Genomic DNA, 14,586 nt, shown 5'->3' on the forward strand with positions numbered 1-14,586 from the left:
TGTCTTCATTATTGGCTATAGTTACATTTTGCATCGCAGTTTATTTAATTGGCATTAGCAGCAGACCAATTGATTTGAAGAGAGAGAGAGAGAGAGCTTCACACAGGTTGGGGAGAAGAGTTTAAAAAAGGAGTATTTTGCAGGGCTCAGCACATTAGTGGCAGACCAAACGATTGGAAGAGAGAGAGGGAGAGCTTGGGGAGAAGAGTTTAAAAAAGGAGCATTTCATGGGGATCAGCACAATAGTAGTGGACCAATTGATTTGTGATTTATTAGCAGGAGCAAATAAAACTAAAGCAGGGTCAAAGCAGAGTGGCCATTGTGTGAGGGGACCAGTTTAGGTGTGGGAACTTGAGGCTTTGGTGAGGAGGCACAGGTAAGAAGCGAGTAAGGCTTTTGTAATGGTTAAATATAAAGTCACTAAATTACAGCTAATTAAATAAAAGGATGATGTAGGATCAGATGATATGCTGTAGCTGCATGATGTGGGAGCAGATGGACCCCATTATGGTTCCTGGTGACCACATCTGCAGCAAGTGCTGGCAGTTCGAGGAGCTCAGGCTCAAAGTTGATAACCTGGAATCTGAGCTCAAAAACATTGTGGCACATCAGGGAGGGGGAGGGTTACCTGTATTCTGTGTTTCAGGAGGTAGTCACATTCATTAGATTAGATTTTTATCTCCTTCTGTATATGAAGGATGTAAGTAATAAAGTCAATTCAATACAGCTGCCTCAAATTCGGTCTGTGGTCAGGGACAAGCGGGTGTGACTGTGAGTGAGGCGGGTAGTGGGATCCAAGAGACAGTGCTGGAGGAGCCTCAGCCCTTGAGCTTGTCCAACAGGTCTGAGATTCTTGCTTCTAATGTGGATGAGAGTGGGGGCTGTAGGAATGGTGAGCAACTGAACTCTGGCACTGCAGTTCAGGGAGCCATTCGGGGGGGGGGGGGAGAAGAGAATTGTGGTGGAAATTGGGAATGGTAAAGTCAGAGGAATAGACAGTTCTGTGTTGTGAGGATAGAGCATCCTGAAGGCTGTGTTGCTTGCCTGGTGCCCAGGTTCAGGACATCTTATCTGACCTGCAGTTGGATGGGAAAGATCCAATTGTCGTGGTCCATGTGGTTACCAACGACATAGGTAGAACAAGGAAAGAGGTTCTGCTGAAGGAATTTGAGCAGTTAGCCACTAAATTAAAAAGCAGAACCAAAAAGATAGTAATCTCTGGATTATTACCTGAGCCATGTGAAAATTGACATGGGGTCAAGAAGATTAGAGAGTTAAATACATAGCTCAAGGATTGGTGTGGGAGAAGTGGGTTTGAATTAATAGGAAATTGGCACCCGTATTGGGGTGAACCATAATGGGACCTGGATGACAGCGAAACACATAACTAGGACTGTGGATAGGGCTTTAAACTAAATAGTAGGGGGGTGGGTTTAACAGATTGGAGAAGTATGGATAAAGTAAAAAAGAGTGTGGCCATTACAGAGATATAGTTGTAGAGTGGAGAGGATTGGGAATTAAATATCCAAGGGTATCAAGTAATATGGAAGGATAGGCAGGAGGGTAAGGGAGGTAGGGTAGCCCTCTTAACTAAAGATGAGATCAGGGCAATAGTGAGAGATGATATAAGACCTAAGGAGCAAAATGTTGAATCCATCTGGATAGAAATTAGGAATAGTAAAGAAAAAAAAATCGCTGGTAAGAGTTGTCTATTGGCCACCGAATAGTAACATGACAGTGGCACAGGCAATAAACAGAGAAATATCTGAGGCATGTAAGAATGGAACAGCATTTGGCATGGTGGACTTTAACTTGCACGTGGAATGGGTGAATCAAGTTGGTCAAGGCAGTCTTGAGGAGGACTTCATAGAATGCATCCATGATGGCTTTCTTGAACAGCATGTTACTGAACCCTCAAGGGAACTTGCTATCTTAGATTTGGTCCTGTACAATGAGACAGCTAAAATTAGTGATCTTGTAGTTAGGGATCCTCTTGGAAAGAGTGATCACAGTATGAGTGAATTTTTCATACAATTGGAGGGTGCAATAAGTCAATCTAAAACCAGTGCATTATGCCTAAACAATGGAAACTACAATGGGATGAGAGAGGATTTGGCTAGTGTAGACTGGGAACACAGGCTGTATGGTGGGATGGTTGAGGAATAGTGGAAAACTTTCAAAGAGATTTTTCATGGTGCTCAACAAGAATATATTCCAGTTAAAAGCAAAAACAGTAAGTGGGGAGAACCAGCTTTGACTAACTAAGAAAATAAAAGAAGGCATCAAACTAAAAGGTCGTGCATACAAAGTTGCCTAGAATAGTAGGAAACTAGAAGATTGGGAAAACTTTAAAAGTACCACTAAGCAAGCAATTGAGAAAGGGAAGCTAGATTATGAACATAAATTAGCACAAAATATAAAAATGGATAGTAAAACTTTTTATAATTATATCAGGCAAAGGGTGGCTGAAGTTAATATAGGTCCCTTGGAGGACAAGAAGGGGGAATTGATGTTGGGTAATGAGGAAATGGCCGAGGTTTGAATGACTATTTTATGTCAGTCTTCACAGCAGAGGACACATCTAACATGCAAAGGAGAGATGTTACAGATGCGATGGGAGGTAAGGACCTTGATACAATAGCTATCACTAAAGAGGTAGTGCTGAGCAAACTTGTGGGTCTGAAGATAGATAAGTCCCCTGGTCCTGATGAAATGCATCCCAGAATACTGAAAGAAATGGCAGAAGTTAAAGTAGAGGCTTTGATGATGATTTACCAAAATTGTCTGGACTCTGGACAGGTTCCAGCAGATTGGAAGGCAGTACACCACTATTTAGACAAAAGGCAGGTAACTATAGGCCAGTTAGTTTAACATCAGTAGCTGGGAAAATGCTTCAAAAAATATTAAAGATGAAATAGCAAGGCATCTGGAAAAAAATGGATTCATCAGGCAGATGCAGCATGGATTCAGCAAAGGGAGGACCTGTTTGACAAACTTACCGGAGTTCTTTGAAGGTATAATGAGTGCAGTGGATAGAGGGGAATGTTATTTAAATAAAAACACAAAATGCTGGTAGAACTCAGCAGGCCAGACAGCATCAATGGGAAGAGGTAGTGATGATGTTTCGGGCCGAAACCCTTCATCAGGAATGAATGTTATTTACTTGGATTTCCAGAAGGCGTTCGATAAGATGCCACATAAAATACTTATCCATAAGACAAGGATGCATTGAGTTGGGGGTGATGTATTAGCATGGATAGAGGATTGGTTAACTAATAGAAAGCTGAGAGTTGGGATACATGGGTGTTATTCTGGCTGGCAATCGGTGGTGAGCGGTGTGCTCTAGGGGTCGGTGCTGGACCTGCAACTGTTCACAATATACATTAATGATCTGGAAGAGGAGACCGACTGTAGTGTACCTAGGTTTGCTGATGGTACTAAATCGAGTGGAAAAACAAACTGTGCAGAAGATAAGGAAAGTCTGCAGAGAGTTATAGCTAAGTTAAGTGAGTTGTCAAGGGTCTGGCAGATGGAGTACAATGTCACTAAATGCAAAGTCATCCACTTTGGAAGGTAAAATGAAAGAGCAGATTATTATTTAAATGATAAAAAATTGCAGCATGCTGCTGTGCAGAGGGACTTGTGCTTGTGCATGAATCGCAAAAGATTGGTTTGCAGGTACAGCAGGCTATCAAGAAGGCAAGTGGAATGTTGGCCTTCATTGCTAGAGGGATTGAGTTTAAAGACAAGGAGGCTGCAACTGTAAGGGTACTGGTGAGACGCAACTGGACTGCATGCATTTCTGGTCTCCTTACTTGAAGAAGGATATACTAGCTTTGAAGGTGGTGCAGAGGAAGTTCAGCAGGTTGATTCCAGAGGTGAGGGGATTGGACTATGAGGAGAGATTGAGTCACCTGGGACTGTACACATTGGAATTCAGAAGAATGAGAGGACATCTTATAGAAACATATAAAATTATGAAAGGGATATAAGATAGAGGCAGGAAAGTTCTTTCCACTGGTAGGTGAGAGTAGAACTAAGGAACATAGCTTCAAGATTCAGGGGAGTAGATTTAGGATAGAGATGAGGAGCTGCTTTTCCCAGGGAGTGGTGAATCTGTGGAATTCTCTGTCCAATGAAGCAGTGGGAGCTACCTCAGTAAATACATTTAAGACAAGCTTGGACAGATTTTTGCATAGTAGGGGAATTAAGGGTTATGGAGAAAAGGCAGGTAGGTGGGAATGAGTCCATGGGGCCAGATCAACCATGATCTTATTGAATGGCGGAGCAGGCTCAATGGACCAGATGGCCTACTCCTGCTCCTATTTCTTATGTTCTTATGTTTAGTAGAGGATAGGTTTGAAGTTTGAAAAATGAGGTTAGGCTCCTCATATGAGGTTGTTGAAAAATGAAACAATTCATTTAGTTTGTTACAGCCGATACATGACCTATATCACCAGAACTTGTTTTTTTAATATATAGAAGCAAGTTTAAGGTGTGAAGTGCACATGGAAATGAAATTCCAAAATGCATCTGAACTTTTCCAAGGGATTAACAGGTAACAATTAGGTAACAGATTCCAGCTGATTAGTTCACCCCTTCCACCACTCACCAGCCTATGAGAGGAGTGCAAAGGACTATTTCAGTACCTTCCCACTATTTGAGCTAAGATTAACTGCCCCTCAGTGTAGACCACTGATCAAAATTGGGTTAGGACAGACACAGAACCAAGCCTCCTGCTCAGAATCACTGTCTGCGCGTGTGTAGGTTTGGGATTTAATTTAGAGATGGCTAGATGCACAGAATTCTTCTTCAAGAGTTGATGTTAATGCACATAGTGTGACATTACAAAGGCTGGCTCATAGCCTGTCAAAGAAATAGGTGAAATAGCTTTATAGGGGGTCTTAATATAAGTTTAGGAAGATAATTACAGAACTGAGGGTGTAGGCATTGCCTGTCATGGTGGGGTAATTAAATTCAGAGAAAATCAACAGGTAACTCGTGCCTGAAAGAGAATTGATATGTAAAGGATAACATTAGTTTTTGTTAATCACAGTGGGAGATGAGGTTGGGAATAGTTTAAGAGCTTTAATGCTAATGCATTGCTTAGCTTGAAACCAGCAATGATCACAAAATAATGGGTTGATTGCAGAATAGCATTTTGCATATGATAAGGGTGTTGACTGATCTTTTGGTTTTCAGAAAATGGAATAAGTCACCTGGAATTGGAATGATAGAAACAGAAACATGGATGAGTGTTCTGGTAGGAAATGAACTAAAGCAGGGCAGAATTAAGCCCTAGATGGAACTTTGCAGTCTTGGTATTGCCATGGGTATATGGTCCCTTACTTGTTACAGGTTATATATTTCACAAGTTTCAGATTGTCTAATTAAATTGTAGACTTTAATCTATTAGTATTTGGAGCCAGTGGGGCTTCTTGAATAGTCATAAAAGGTGATAGTTTTGTTCACCATTTTTATTGGAAAAATATTCTGTTCATTCATTTTTAGATAAGCACTCTGGAAATTTAGAGATGAGTGAAGAGAGATGATGGTGAGATGGTGTGTGTAGTCTAAAAGGTATGGAAATGGGTTGTGTTTCTCAATTCTGAGGGGCAGCATATAGATTAGAGGGAGACAAAGATATATTCTTGGGAGATGGCGATAATAAGATTGTGAATGCAGATGGTAAAGCCACAATTGCCCAAAACTTGATAATTTTGTACTGGATTGGAAGTGTCCTCTGTAGTTGAATGAGAGTGAGAGTTGACCATGTCAAAGGCCACAGATGGATTGCAAATTTAGATCTTAGTTAAATTGTTTTCAATCCAGTTTGTAGATGTTATTTTAGTAACTTCACAATTCATTTTGTTACTGTGACGTGGATGTAAACTTGTTTATTAGTATCCAGACCAAGTTAAATGGATAAGAATTTGGCAGACGACTTAATATTCAAGAACCTTAGAGAACTTTAGAAGGTGGGATCAAGTTCTGTAACATTTGTTTGGTGAAGAGAGAGTGTACTAGATTTGAAGGAAAAGAGAAAATCAGAGGAAGGAGAATTATTATGGAATTACTTAACATGGGAGCCAGTAAGGAAAGTTGGATAATCAACATTTTAGCCAGGATGCTGAATATGTGGTCAAAATAAATTTGGAGAAGGCATGAAGAATGAGAGAAAATGTGGAAAGCTAAAAGTTTGTGGAACGATTGAGGAATAAATGAAAGGAATGAGGGGCTTTTAAGTCTTGAGTAAAAATATGAAATATTCTACTTGTGAGGGCAGAAAGAACCTGGGAAAAATTTCATTTCTGGAATAGTATTTTAGCTATGAAACTCTTCATTGCAACATTGAAGAAGTATCAACGTAGCTTATGCCTCATATCTTTCCATTTTGGTATGAACTTCTTGGAGATTGTTAGAAATGAAGAATGTTGAGTTTCTGTACATTGGTACTATCAAATCGTATATTGTTGAACATCGACTCATGAGCTACCTTCCATACTCTAATCTAAGTCACATGAAGATATTCTCCAAAGACCTTGTCTATGACTTATACTTCCTATCCTTCCATTTCTTCAGCTGCATACATCCGGGACAGGCCAATTGGCAGACCTGTCCATAATGGAGCACAGGAAATTGCAAAAACATCGTCTACGTACCAGTGTGACATCCTACCACAAACAATGCGTTCAAGCAAGGAACACTTGGCAAAATGCGAGGAGAATTTTCTTCGACCAGTGGTGAGTATTTTATTAACATGATTAAGCAACAACAAAGAGGCTGGGAACATTGGCAACAATTGTGGAGGGAGAAGCAGTCAACATTTCATGTCAATGAGCCTTCATCAGAAATGGAAAGTGAGAAAACAAACCTATTTTAAGTTGCAGTGTCAGGCAGAGGTAAGGAAAATGGGAATGCTTTTTAATAAGTTTGAGGTGACGATTGACTCTGGTATTGGCAGTTAAAGAAAAAAAAACAACAACCAGGTTTAAACTATGAGACAGAAAATACTGCAGTATATTTAGAAGGCATGAAGTGTCTTTATTCCTAATGATTATTTCTCCCTACCCCAAATGGGTCCCTCCTGGTATCCTATGCTTTCGAGATCTTTTTGTGATTATCAGCTGATGAGACATTGACTACCTTAGTTTGTCCACTCCCTTTACGTGTTCTAAGCTATCCCTTTCTGAACTTGAACTTCTGTTCCCTAAGCAATACCTTTATCCAAACTGTCCTCCAGAGTGGTGCTTTTGAGATTTGATGAGTCCTATCTTGAAGGGCCAAATATCAGTTCTCAGAAATACCCCATAACTCATTCTGAACCTTGGCCCTGCCATGAAGATCAGGCCATTGAGGAGCAGGTAATTATTAATCTCATTACTCAGTAGATCTTCCCTCATCGGCCTCCAGCTTTGTAGTACTCCATCCGTGCAGTGCATACTTCTACCTTCTTCCTAAAATCCACTGAAGGATTTTATATAGGCTGGCCCTTTTGTTTAGGCCTGCTTTTCCCTAGCAAACATTTTTTCTTACTTTAACTTCATTCTTTCTCTTCTGGTCCAGTCCCTTATCACTTTTGTGAATGATCTCATCTGCCACTGGCAATTTCTAGTATCCTGATCCCTATTAAGTTACCTTCACTATGGAGGTACCAATCCTCTACACTTCCACCAGGATGGCATGTACAGTAGGCCTTCTGCTCTCTTCTTCCAACAGTTTCTTCTCCAGCAATAGTTATTTGCCTGGTTGAAAGTGAACAACTTATTCCAGTTTAAAGCTGTAACCTCAAATGGGCCCTTCTGTGGAAGATATAGTTCCTTTTTTCTTAAGTCCTACTCTGTTCCTCTCTCTCAACTTTTTTTTTAACAGGAACATTATCAACTTTGTATTAGTGTTGGTTCTTGCATTTATATAGAATTCAAATACTTCATTACTTTTGCTGCCATTTTCCAACCTGCTCATTTATTTATATGGTTCATTTCTTCCTTTGCCTTTCTACTTGCCTTTGTCTTCATTTTAGAGAATACATTAACAAACAACATCTATTACATGCCCATAGACTCCCACAACTACCTAGACTATCTTCCACAAACAAGAGAAAATTTGCAGAAAATCCTTAGCACTATTTTACTTTCCAAAATCCTCTAGTTTCATCCTATTTATTATGATATTGGGATTTTTCACACAATTGCCTCTATGATATCTTGTTTTATCATCGATCATGGTTTCCTCCTGACTATATTTAATTGATCCTTGATATCATCTTTTGTATTTCCCCATTCTCTGCTCTCACCCCTCTCCTCTTTGCCTGAGCATGGATAGAGTTGCTGTCGTCTTCACCTTCCAGCACAATGGATTATCATTTACTCTTCTGTCTCACAGAACTTTTTTTTTCCAAAGATCTTTGCCATATAACTACAGGAAATGGAATGTCTGTCTGAACTGGGCATTTCTAGCACCTCTATTGTTTCAGGTTACTCACTGGCATTTCTGAATGTGCATGTCCCTTTTTTGTTTTTCTCTCTTTGTTTCATTAATTAATCAATCAATCAGCTTGCTCTGTAAAAAGGAAGATTTACATCAAGTGGTTTTAATGTACAGTATCACAAAATTCTTTTTGACCTATCCATCCTTTCTCTCTCTGCTGTTAAAACTAACTTGTGTTCTCACTTTCACAGTTCTGATGAAGAGTTCAATACTTGAAATCAGAATTTCAGCAAGTAATTAGGAGGGAAAACAATGTATTTATTATTATTGCAAGATAACTTGAGTACCAGACACCTTTCCCCATTTATATAGGGTTATGGTAATATGGAATCTGTTGTACAGTGTACAGGTCTGGTCTCCCAGTCTGAGAAGTGATCTACTTGTGACAGGAGTACAGTGAAAGCTTCTCAGGTTGACTTTCTGGATGTGAGTTTTTCATGTGAGGAGAGATTAATCAGACTGTACTTAACTCTCCGGAGTTCCATCAGAATGTGAGGTAATCACACTGAAGCATACAAAACTCTCATGCAACTTGACATGAATCTAGAATCAGAAGTCACAGTTTCAAAATGAGGGATCAGTCATTCAAGACGGGTGAAAAGAAATGTATTCACCCAAAAGGAAGTAATTATGAAATTCTCCTCACAAAACACTGGAACTCGACAGGTCAGGCAGCCTCTACGGAAATGAATAAAGGGTCGATATTTTGGGCTGTGATCCCTCCTCCTGGTGCCCCTCCTTCCCTTTCTCCCATGGTCCATTTTCCTCTCCTGTCAGATTACTTCTTCCCCAGCCTTTTACCTGGCTTCACCTGCCCCCTTAAGATATTTTAATCTTAAAACTATATTTTTTTCAAAGGATTTTGAGCATTACTGGATTAAGTATCAAAAATAAATTAAATTCAAAGGAAAATTGTGAAATTGCTATGAATTCCACATAGTCAACATTTCCCTTCTGGGCTTTACATAGTTCAACATGCTAATAGTCTGGTGACTCATGCCTTGATGTCACTTGTGGTGTCTGCTTTGTCATTACACGAATGGAATGTATCTGATCATATCCTGGGTTGTGGAGACCTATGTTGTGAACCCACTTAGGCTATGATTAAGTAATATAAACATCTGTTGTGGCTGATTTAAAAAATATCTGCATTTTATCAAGAAACTAGCAAAGGTGCCAACAAATACTTGCAAAATGTATGGCAGGTCTTCCAGTAAAGGAGCTTATTTTTCATTGCTCTCTTCCCCTAGAATACAAGAGGGTATTAATTAATACATTTTCTTTCTCCATATGGAATTACAGCTGCTTGCATGTGTTAGATAAATACTGGAAGTTGACCTTGGATTATGTTCATGGTATAAAATAAATTTGATTTTGCATTCACATTCTTGCTCCATCTACTATAAGAGGCTAATGGTGTGCTGCTGATGTGAGATATGTGGGTCTCTTCAGCAACAGTGAATAAAATAAAAAGCTCAAGAAAATTGTGTAAGCCCATCTGCATTAGCGACCAACTTGTCAAAGTTGGAGATGTCAAGCACAATAATTGGCAAATAAATAATGCAGATCTCTATATAAATGCTGCATTCATGGTTATATTTAGCTTAATATATACTTTAAGATTCTGTATCTATAAAGTCCTTTCTGAACAGTTTGATTTTTAATTGTCTCATTAACAACAGCTTCATCCATGTAGTCTATTTAAATCAAGTTTTAGAACTGCCTGCTATTGTGATTGACATCTTAAACTTTGAGCAGGTGCTTTTTGTCTGTAATTTCTTGATCCAGAAGTGCCTCTCTTTTAACTTCCACTTGTGGTTCATTTTCTCTTTATTTCTTTTCTCTTTTCTTTCTGTTTTCTCTTCTTCACTCTTCCCCTCTTCAGAGATAGAAACAAGAAAGGAAAAAAGGCAAAGATTAGCAGAAAGATTTTAGAGAACAGTAAAAAGATGACCATATTCTATAACTTTTATAAGCAACATCTCAGAAGATTGACTACAGTATTGTATAATTTGTAAGTGTGTGTATTGCCTGTTTACAAGCCAGATATGTTTTTGTGACAATAATAATGTAAATATTTTGCATTGTAAATGTTTGTATTACATATGTGCATTGGAAACTTGGATTGCAATTTGACCTTTTACCAGTAGTTACACTGCAGCTTCCAACAATTTAATGTGTCCTGCATGAAACTTCTGTTCGATCCATTTGCTTACAAAATCACAGCAAATATTAATCACACACAATCCAAATATTTGGAAGACGAAGAACATGATGCATCTCCATAAACCAAGTAGAGAATTTGATTGTCCAAACCTTTTTATCCAATATATACTTGAAAGCTATTTAATCTCAAGATTGCATTGGATCTTGACTCACCTTGTACAATAACAGGACATTTGACTTGCCTTGTCAAAATTGAATATAGGACTCTATTTAAACTAATAAATGCAATACATCTTTTTGTATAAAAATGTGGACTAATGTAGACAAATTGTAAGTGGTGTAGATTGAAATTAAACCATATTTAGTCCTGAGGCAGCACCAATAGTTCAACCAGAGGGAACAAAATATTTTATCTAGTTGAGTCATCCATTTGACTGAGTATAATAGCTTTCATTTGTAAATGTTTAACAAGTTGTTAAATTGAAATCTTTATTTTCTATGCAAACAGCTACACTTGCTTCCTTCATTGAAAACAGGCAGTTCCTGTTATTACATTCCTTTCAGTGGCTTGCATCTTCTTCATAGAATTCATGATCTGTATTATTTACTTTTTTATTGTTGCATAATTTGTTCTTTTTCACGCATTGGATGTTTGTCAGCCTTTGTTGTGAGGGTTTTTTTCATGGATTCTATTGTGTTTCTTTGATTTGTGGCTGCTTTCTTACAGACCAAGAAGTACTCCATTTTCTCCATCAAAAGCCTTCTCTGTTCTCTTGCTTCTGGCCTATCAAGCATTCCCACTCCATCCACTCTATTGCTTGTAACCCTGTACCCTGATAAGTCAGAATGTGTACACTTGCATATTTCATGTCTAACTCCCTCACTTACTCTAAAGTTCTTAACAAAACCCAAATGTTTGACTAAGTTTTTTTTGTCACCCTCCATGAAATTCCTTGGAATATTTTTTACTGTTGCAGGTGCTGTATCACTTCACATAGTTTATGTAACATTCCTGTAGAGGAGAGATCACTGATCTGCTCTAGTGTTTATTAGACTACATATTCTTTTGTCATTTTATCATGTTTTTAATTGAAATTCTGGTCCTTTTTTCCAAAAAAAAATACTGGAACAAAGAAACAAGAGAAGGTTATTGTGTAATTCCCTTTGGATATGTGTACTCTTCCCAATATCCTTTAATATGTTTTCTGAATCAAATCTAAATCCACCTCATACTTGGAGTTAACTACTAAGCTAGCATCCATTGCTGTTTATATAAGAATTCTAAAAAACTGATACATGGTTATATATTCAAAATCACATTCATTCATAAGCCCTACAGGAGTTTTTAACATTGGTAGCTGTTTACTTAAAATTCTTAAAAAGATGTAAATATCTCACAAGTCTATAGTTATTGGGTAATGGGGAACAATTGATTTATTGGATCAAAATAATAAATTGCTGATACTAATTTCACCCAGGTTGAAATGGAATATTCCAATGATAGTTTGTTAAAAAAAACTTTAATTGTTTTATTCAAGTGTCCAGCAGAATATTACGAAATGGCAGCTGGCCCTGTGTTAATTCTTCCTTGTTTCAATTCCATTCTCCTGATAAAATGATAAAGTGACAGTATTTTGTAGTGTATGAACATTCTGTTGTCCAGTAATTCAGTTCTATACATTTGCCCCCTAGAATTATGCAGCTGAAGTTTGATTTTCTTTTCTTCTAGATTTAAACATTAAATCTGGGTCTTACTATTTTTTGCCTAAAACTTGACCAAACTCTTCATCATGTTAGTCATGTGTTCCATTTTGCATGTTTGAGTGTACGGGGCATGATGTCATTCTCTGTGCAAACTATCACCCCATCCTGATCCCTATATAATCTGTAGATCTCCTGACTAATTTTCTCCATTGTATAGGTCTGTTTCTACTAGGGTGTACTTATATAATGCCAATATTACTTTGATTATTTTTTTTTTGCTAGCGTGATGACAGACAGTGGAGATAATGTAATATTTTGAAGACCAAGGCCTGATGCTATTTACCAGTTGTAATACATCTTAAAATAATTTGCAGGAAGTAACAAGTCGGCAATTCTGTGATTCATATCCTCAGTTCAGAGCTTCCTCTAGTCTTATTATTTGGGCTGATGTCCAAATATGGAACTGGTCTTCAACCTGACTTTAATTAATGAAGAATTTGATCACTGCCACTGCCAATTTCAAACCAAAGTACATATTCATAATATTGAAACAATTGAAGGATTGTTTATTTGGAATATTTTGAATAGTAATTGCACAAAGCCATGTACCAATGTGGTAATTTCTTTTTCTACAACAACAGGAACAAATTAAAAAAATTATCTCCGCCATTGTTTCTTTCTGTTATTTTCCTCATTCAGGCCCCAAGCCTTCATTCCTCACAAACCAGTCATAGAATGTAGGATAGTGTAGCACAGGAACAGGCACTTCAGTCCACAATGTTGTGCCAAGCCAACTAAAATGTAAATCAAAAATCCCCAAAAACTAATCCCTCCTAACTACACAATGTCCGTATGTTTCCATCTTCCTTATATTCACGTGCCTATCTAAATATCTCTAATGTATTTGCCTCCACTACCATACCAGGCAGTGCATACCAGCATCTATGACTCTGAGTAAAAAATTTGCTCCTTACATCTCCTTTGAACTGTTACGAACCCCGTAACTGGGTCACTTACCAGCAAAGATGGAGACGTCCGTTGAAGTCTGATGATACTATTTTTAACAGTATTTATTAGTAAAAATACACAAAAATAATATCAATGCAAATATACAGATAATAGATGTCATCAATACTAAATCTAAAAGTGCAGGTATAATAATAATCAATAAGAAATAAGCTCTATCATTGTCTAGGGGATAATGTATTGTCTGAGGGAAATATAAAGTTGACTCAGTTCATGCAGGCTGCAGCCTTTGGGGACTGCTGGGTTGCAATGGTTGGAGAGAGAGAGAGAGATTTGGAGAAAAACTTGCCCGCTTTCCTTTTATGATTTCGATCAGTCAGGAGTCTCGTTGTCGTGGCCTTTCACTTGTGGCCTCTCCTTTAGCTAACCTGTTCTTCCGTGATGAGCCCGCCACCCCGGCAAGGGAGGACGCACACGAGCCCACACCGGCTTTTGCTATAAAACTGGAATTCCAGCGTTTCTCCTGGTGCATCTAAAGGGGTTGTTCCCCAGACCCTCTTTTATCCTTACTCACGGGGTCTCAGATGTCAGTCAGGTTGGGATGATGCAATCCCTCAACCAGACCACTCTGGTTGTCCCCTGAAGGTTTTCAATGAATAGTACAGTACTCAATACACAATTCAATCTCCAAGAGACAATGGCTGTTATCAGTGGTTCCGTTTCGCTGAGGTCAGGACACATTCCAAACCTTGTGTATTCTGGACATCTCTCTCTCATTTCCTGGGTCCCAGACCCGAATTAATAGCAATCTTGCGATTCTCAAAAAGGAGGGGGTGACTTTGTACCCTTCGGCCCCTCAGAGTTGCATCACATTCATAACAGAACCTACCTCCTCTCACCTTCAGTGCATGCCCTCTAATATTAGACATTTCTACCCTGGAAAAAGATACTCCCTGTCTACTCTATCTATGCCTCTCATAATCTTATAAACCTCCGTCAGATCTCCCTTCAGTCTCTGCCACTCCAAAGGAAACAACCCAAATTTGTCCATCCTCTTATGATAGCACATGCTCTCTGAAGCAGGCAGCATCCAGAAGCATCCTCTTCTGCAACCTCTCCAAAGCCTCAACATCCTTCCTCTAGTGGGGTGACCAGAACTGTATCCAATGTTGCAGAAGTGGCCTAACCAGAGCTTTATAAAGTTGCAACCTAACTGCTTGACTTTGGAACTTAATGCCTCAAGTAGTAAGCCTTCTCAAC

At 38.6% G+C, this 14,586-nt stretch overlaps 1 protein-coding gene across 11 annotated transcripts in view; it reads left to right on the forward strand.

The window, feature by feature from the left end:
* The window catches only part of smtnb (smoothelin b), a 299,570-nt gene that overhangs the window by 112,704 nt on the left and 172,280 nt on the right, over window positions 1–14,586 (forward strand). For 9 of the 11 annotated variants that reach the window (XR_009515412.1, XR_009515411.1, XM_059987987.1 and 6 more), the window contains exons 5-6: window positions 2,561–2,620; window positions 6,583–6,743. Coding sequence is in view for 9 of the 11 variants with exons in the window: in XM_059987987.1 (XP_059843970.1) it covers window positions 2,561–2,620; window positions 6,583–6,743 (221 nt within the window). In the remaining 2 variants the exon portion in view is untranslated. The remainder of the gene's footprint in view (window positions 1–2,560; window positions 2,621–6,582; window positions 6,744–14,586) is intronic. The other 2 variants (XM_059987986.1, XM_059987988.1) reach the window with 1 other exon arrangement.

The sequence above is a fragment of the Hypanus sabinus genome, chromosome 13 (assembly GCF_030144855.1).
Source record: "Hypanus sabinus isolate sHypSab1 chromosome 13, sHypSab1.hap1, whole genome shotgun sequence".
In the NCBI taxonomy this organism is placed as follows: domain Eukaryota; kingdom Metazoa; phylum Chordata; class Chondrichthyes; order Myliobatiformes; family Dasyatidae; genus Hypanus; species Hypanus sabinus.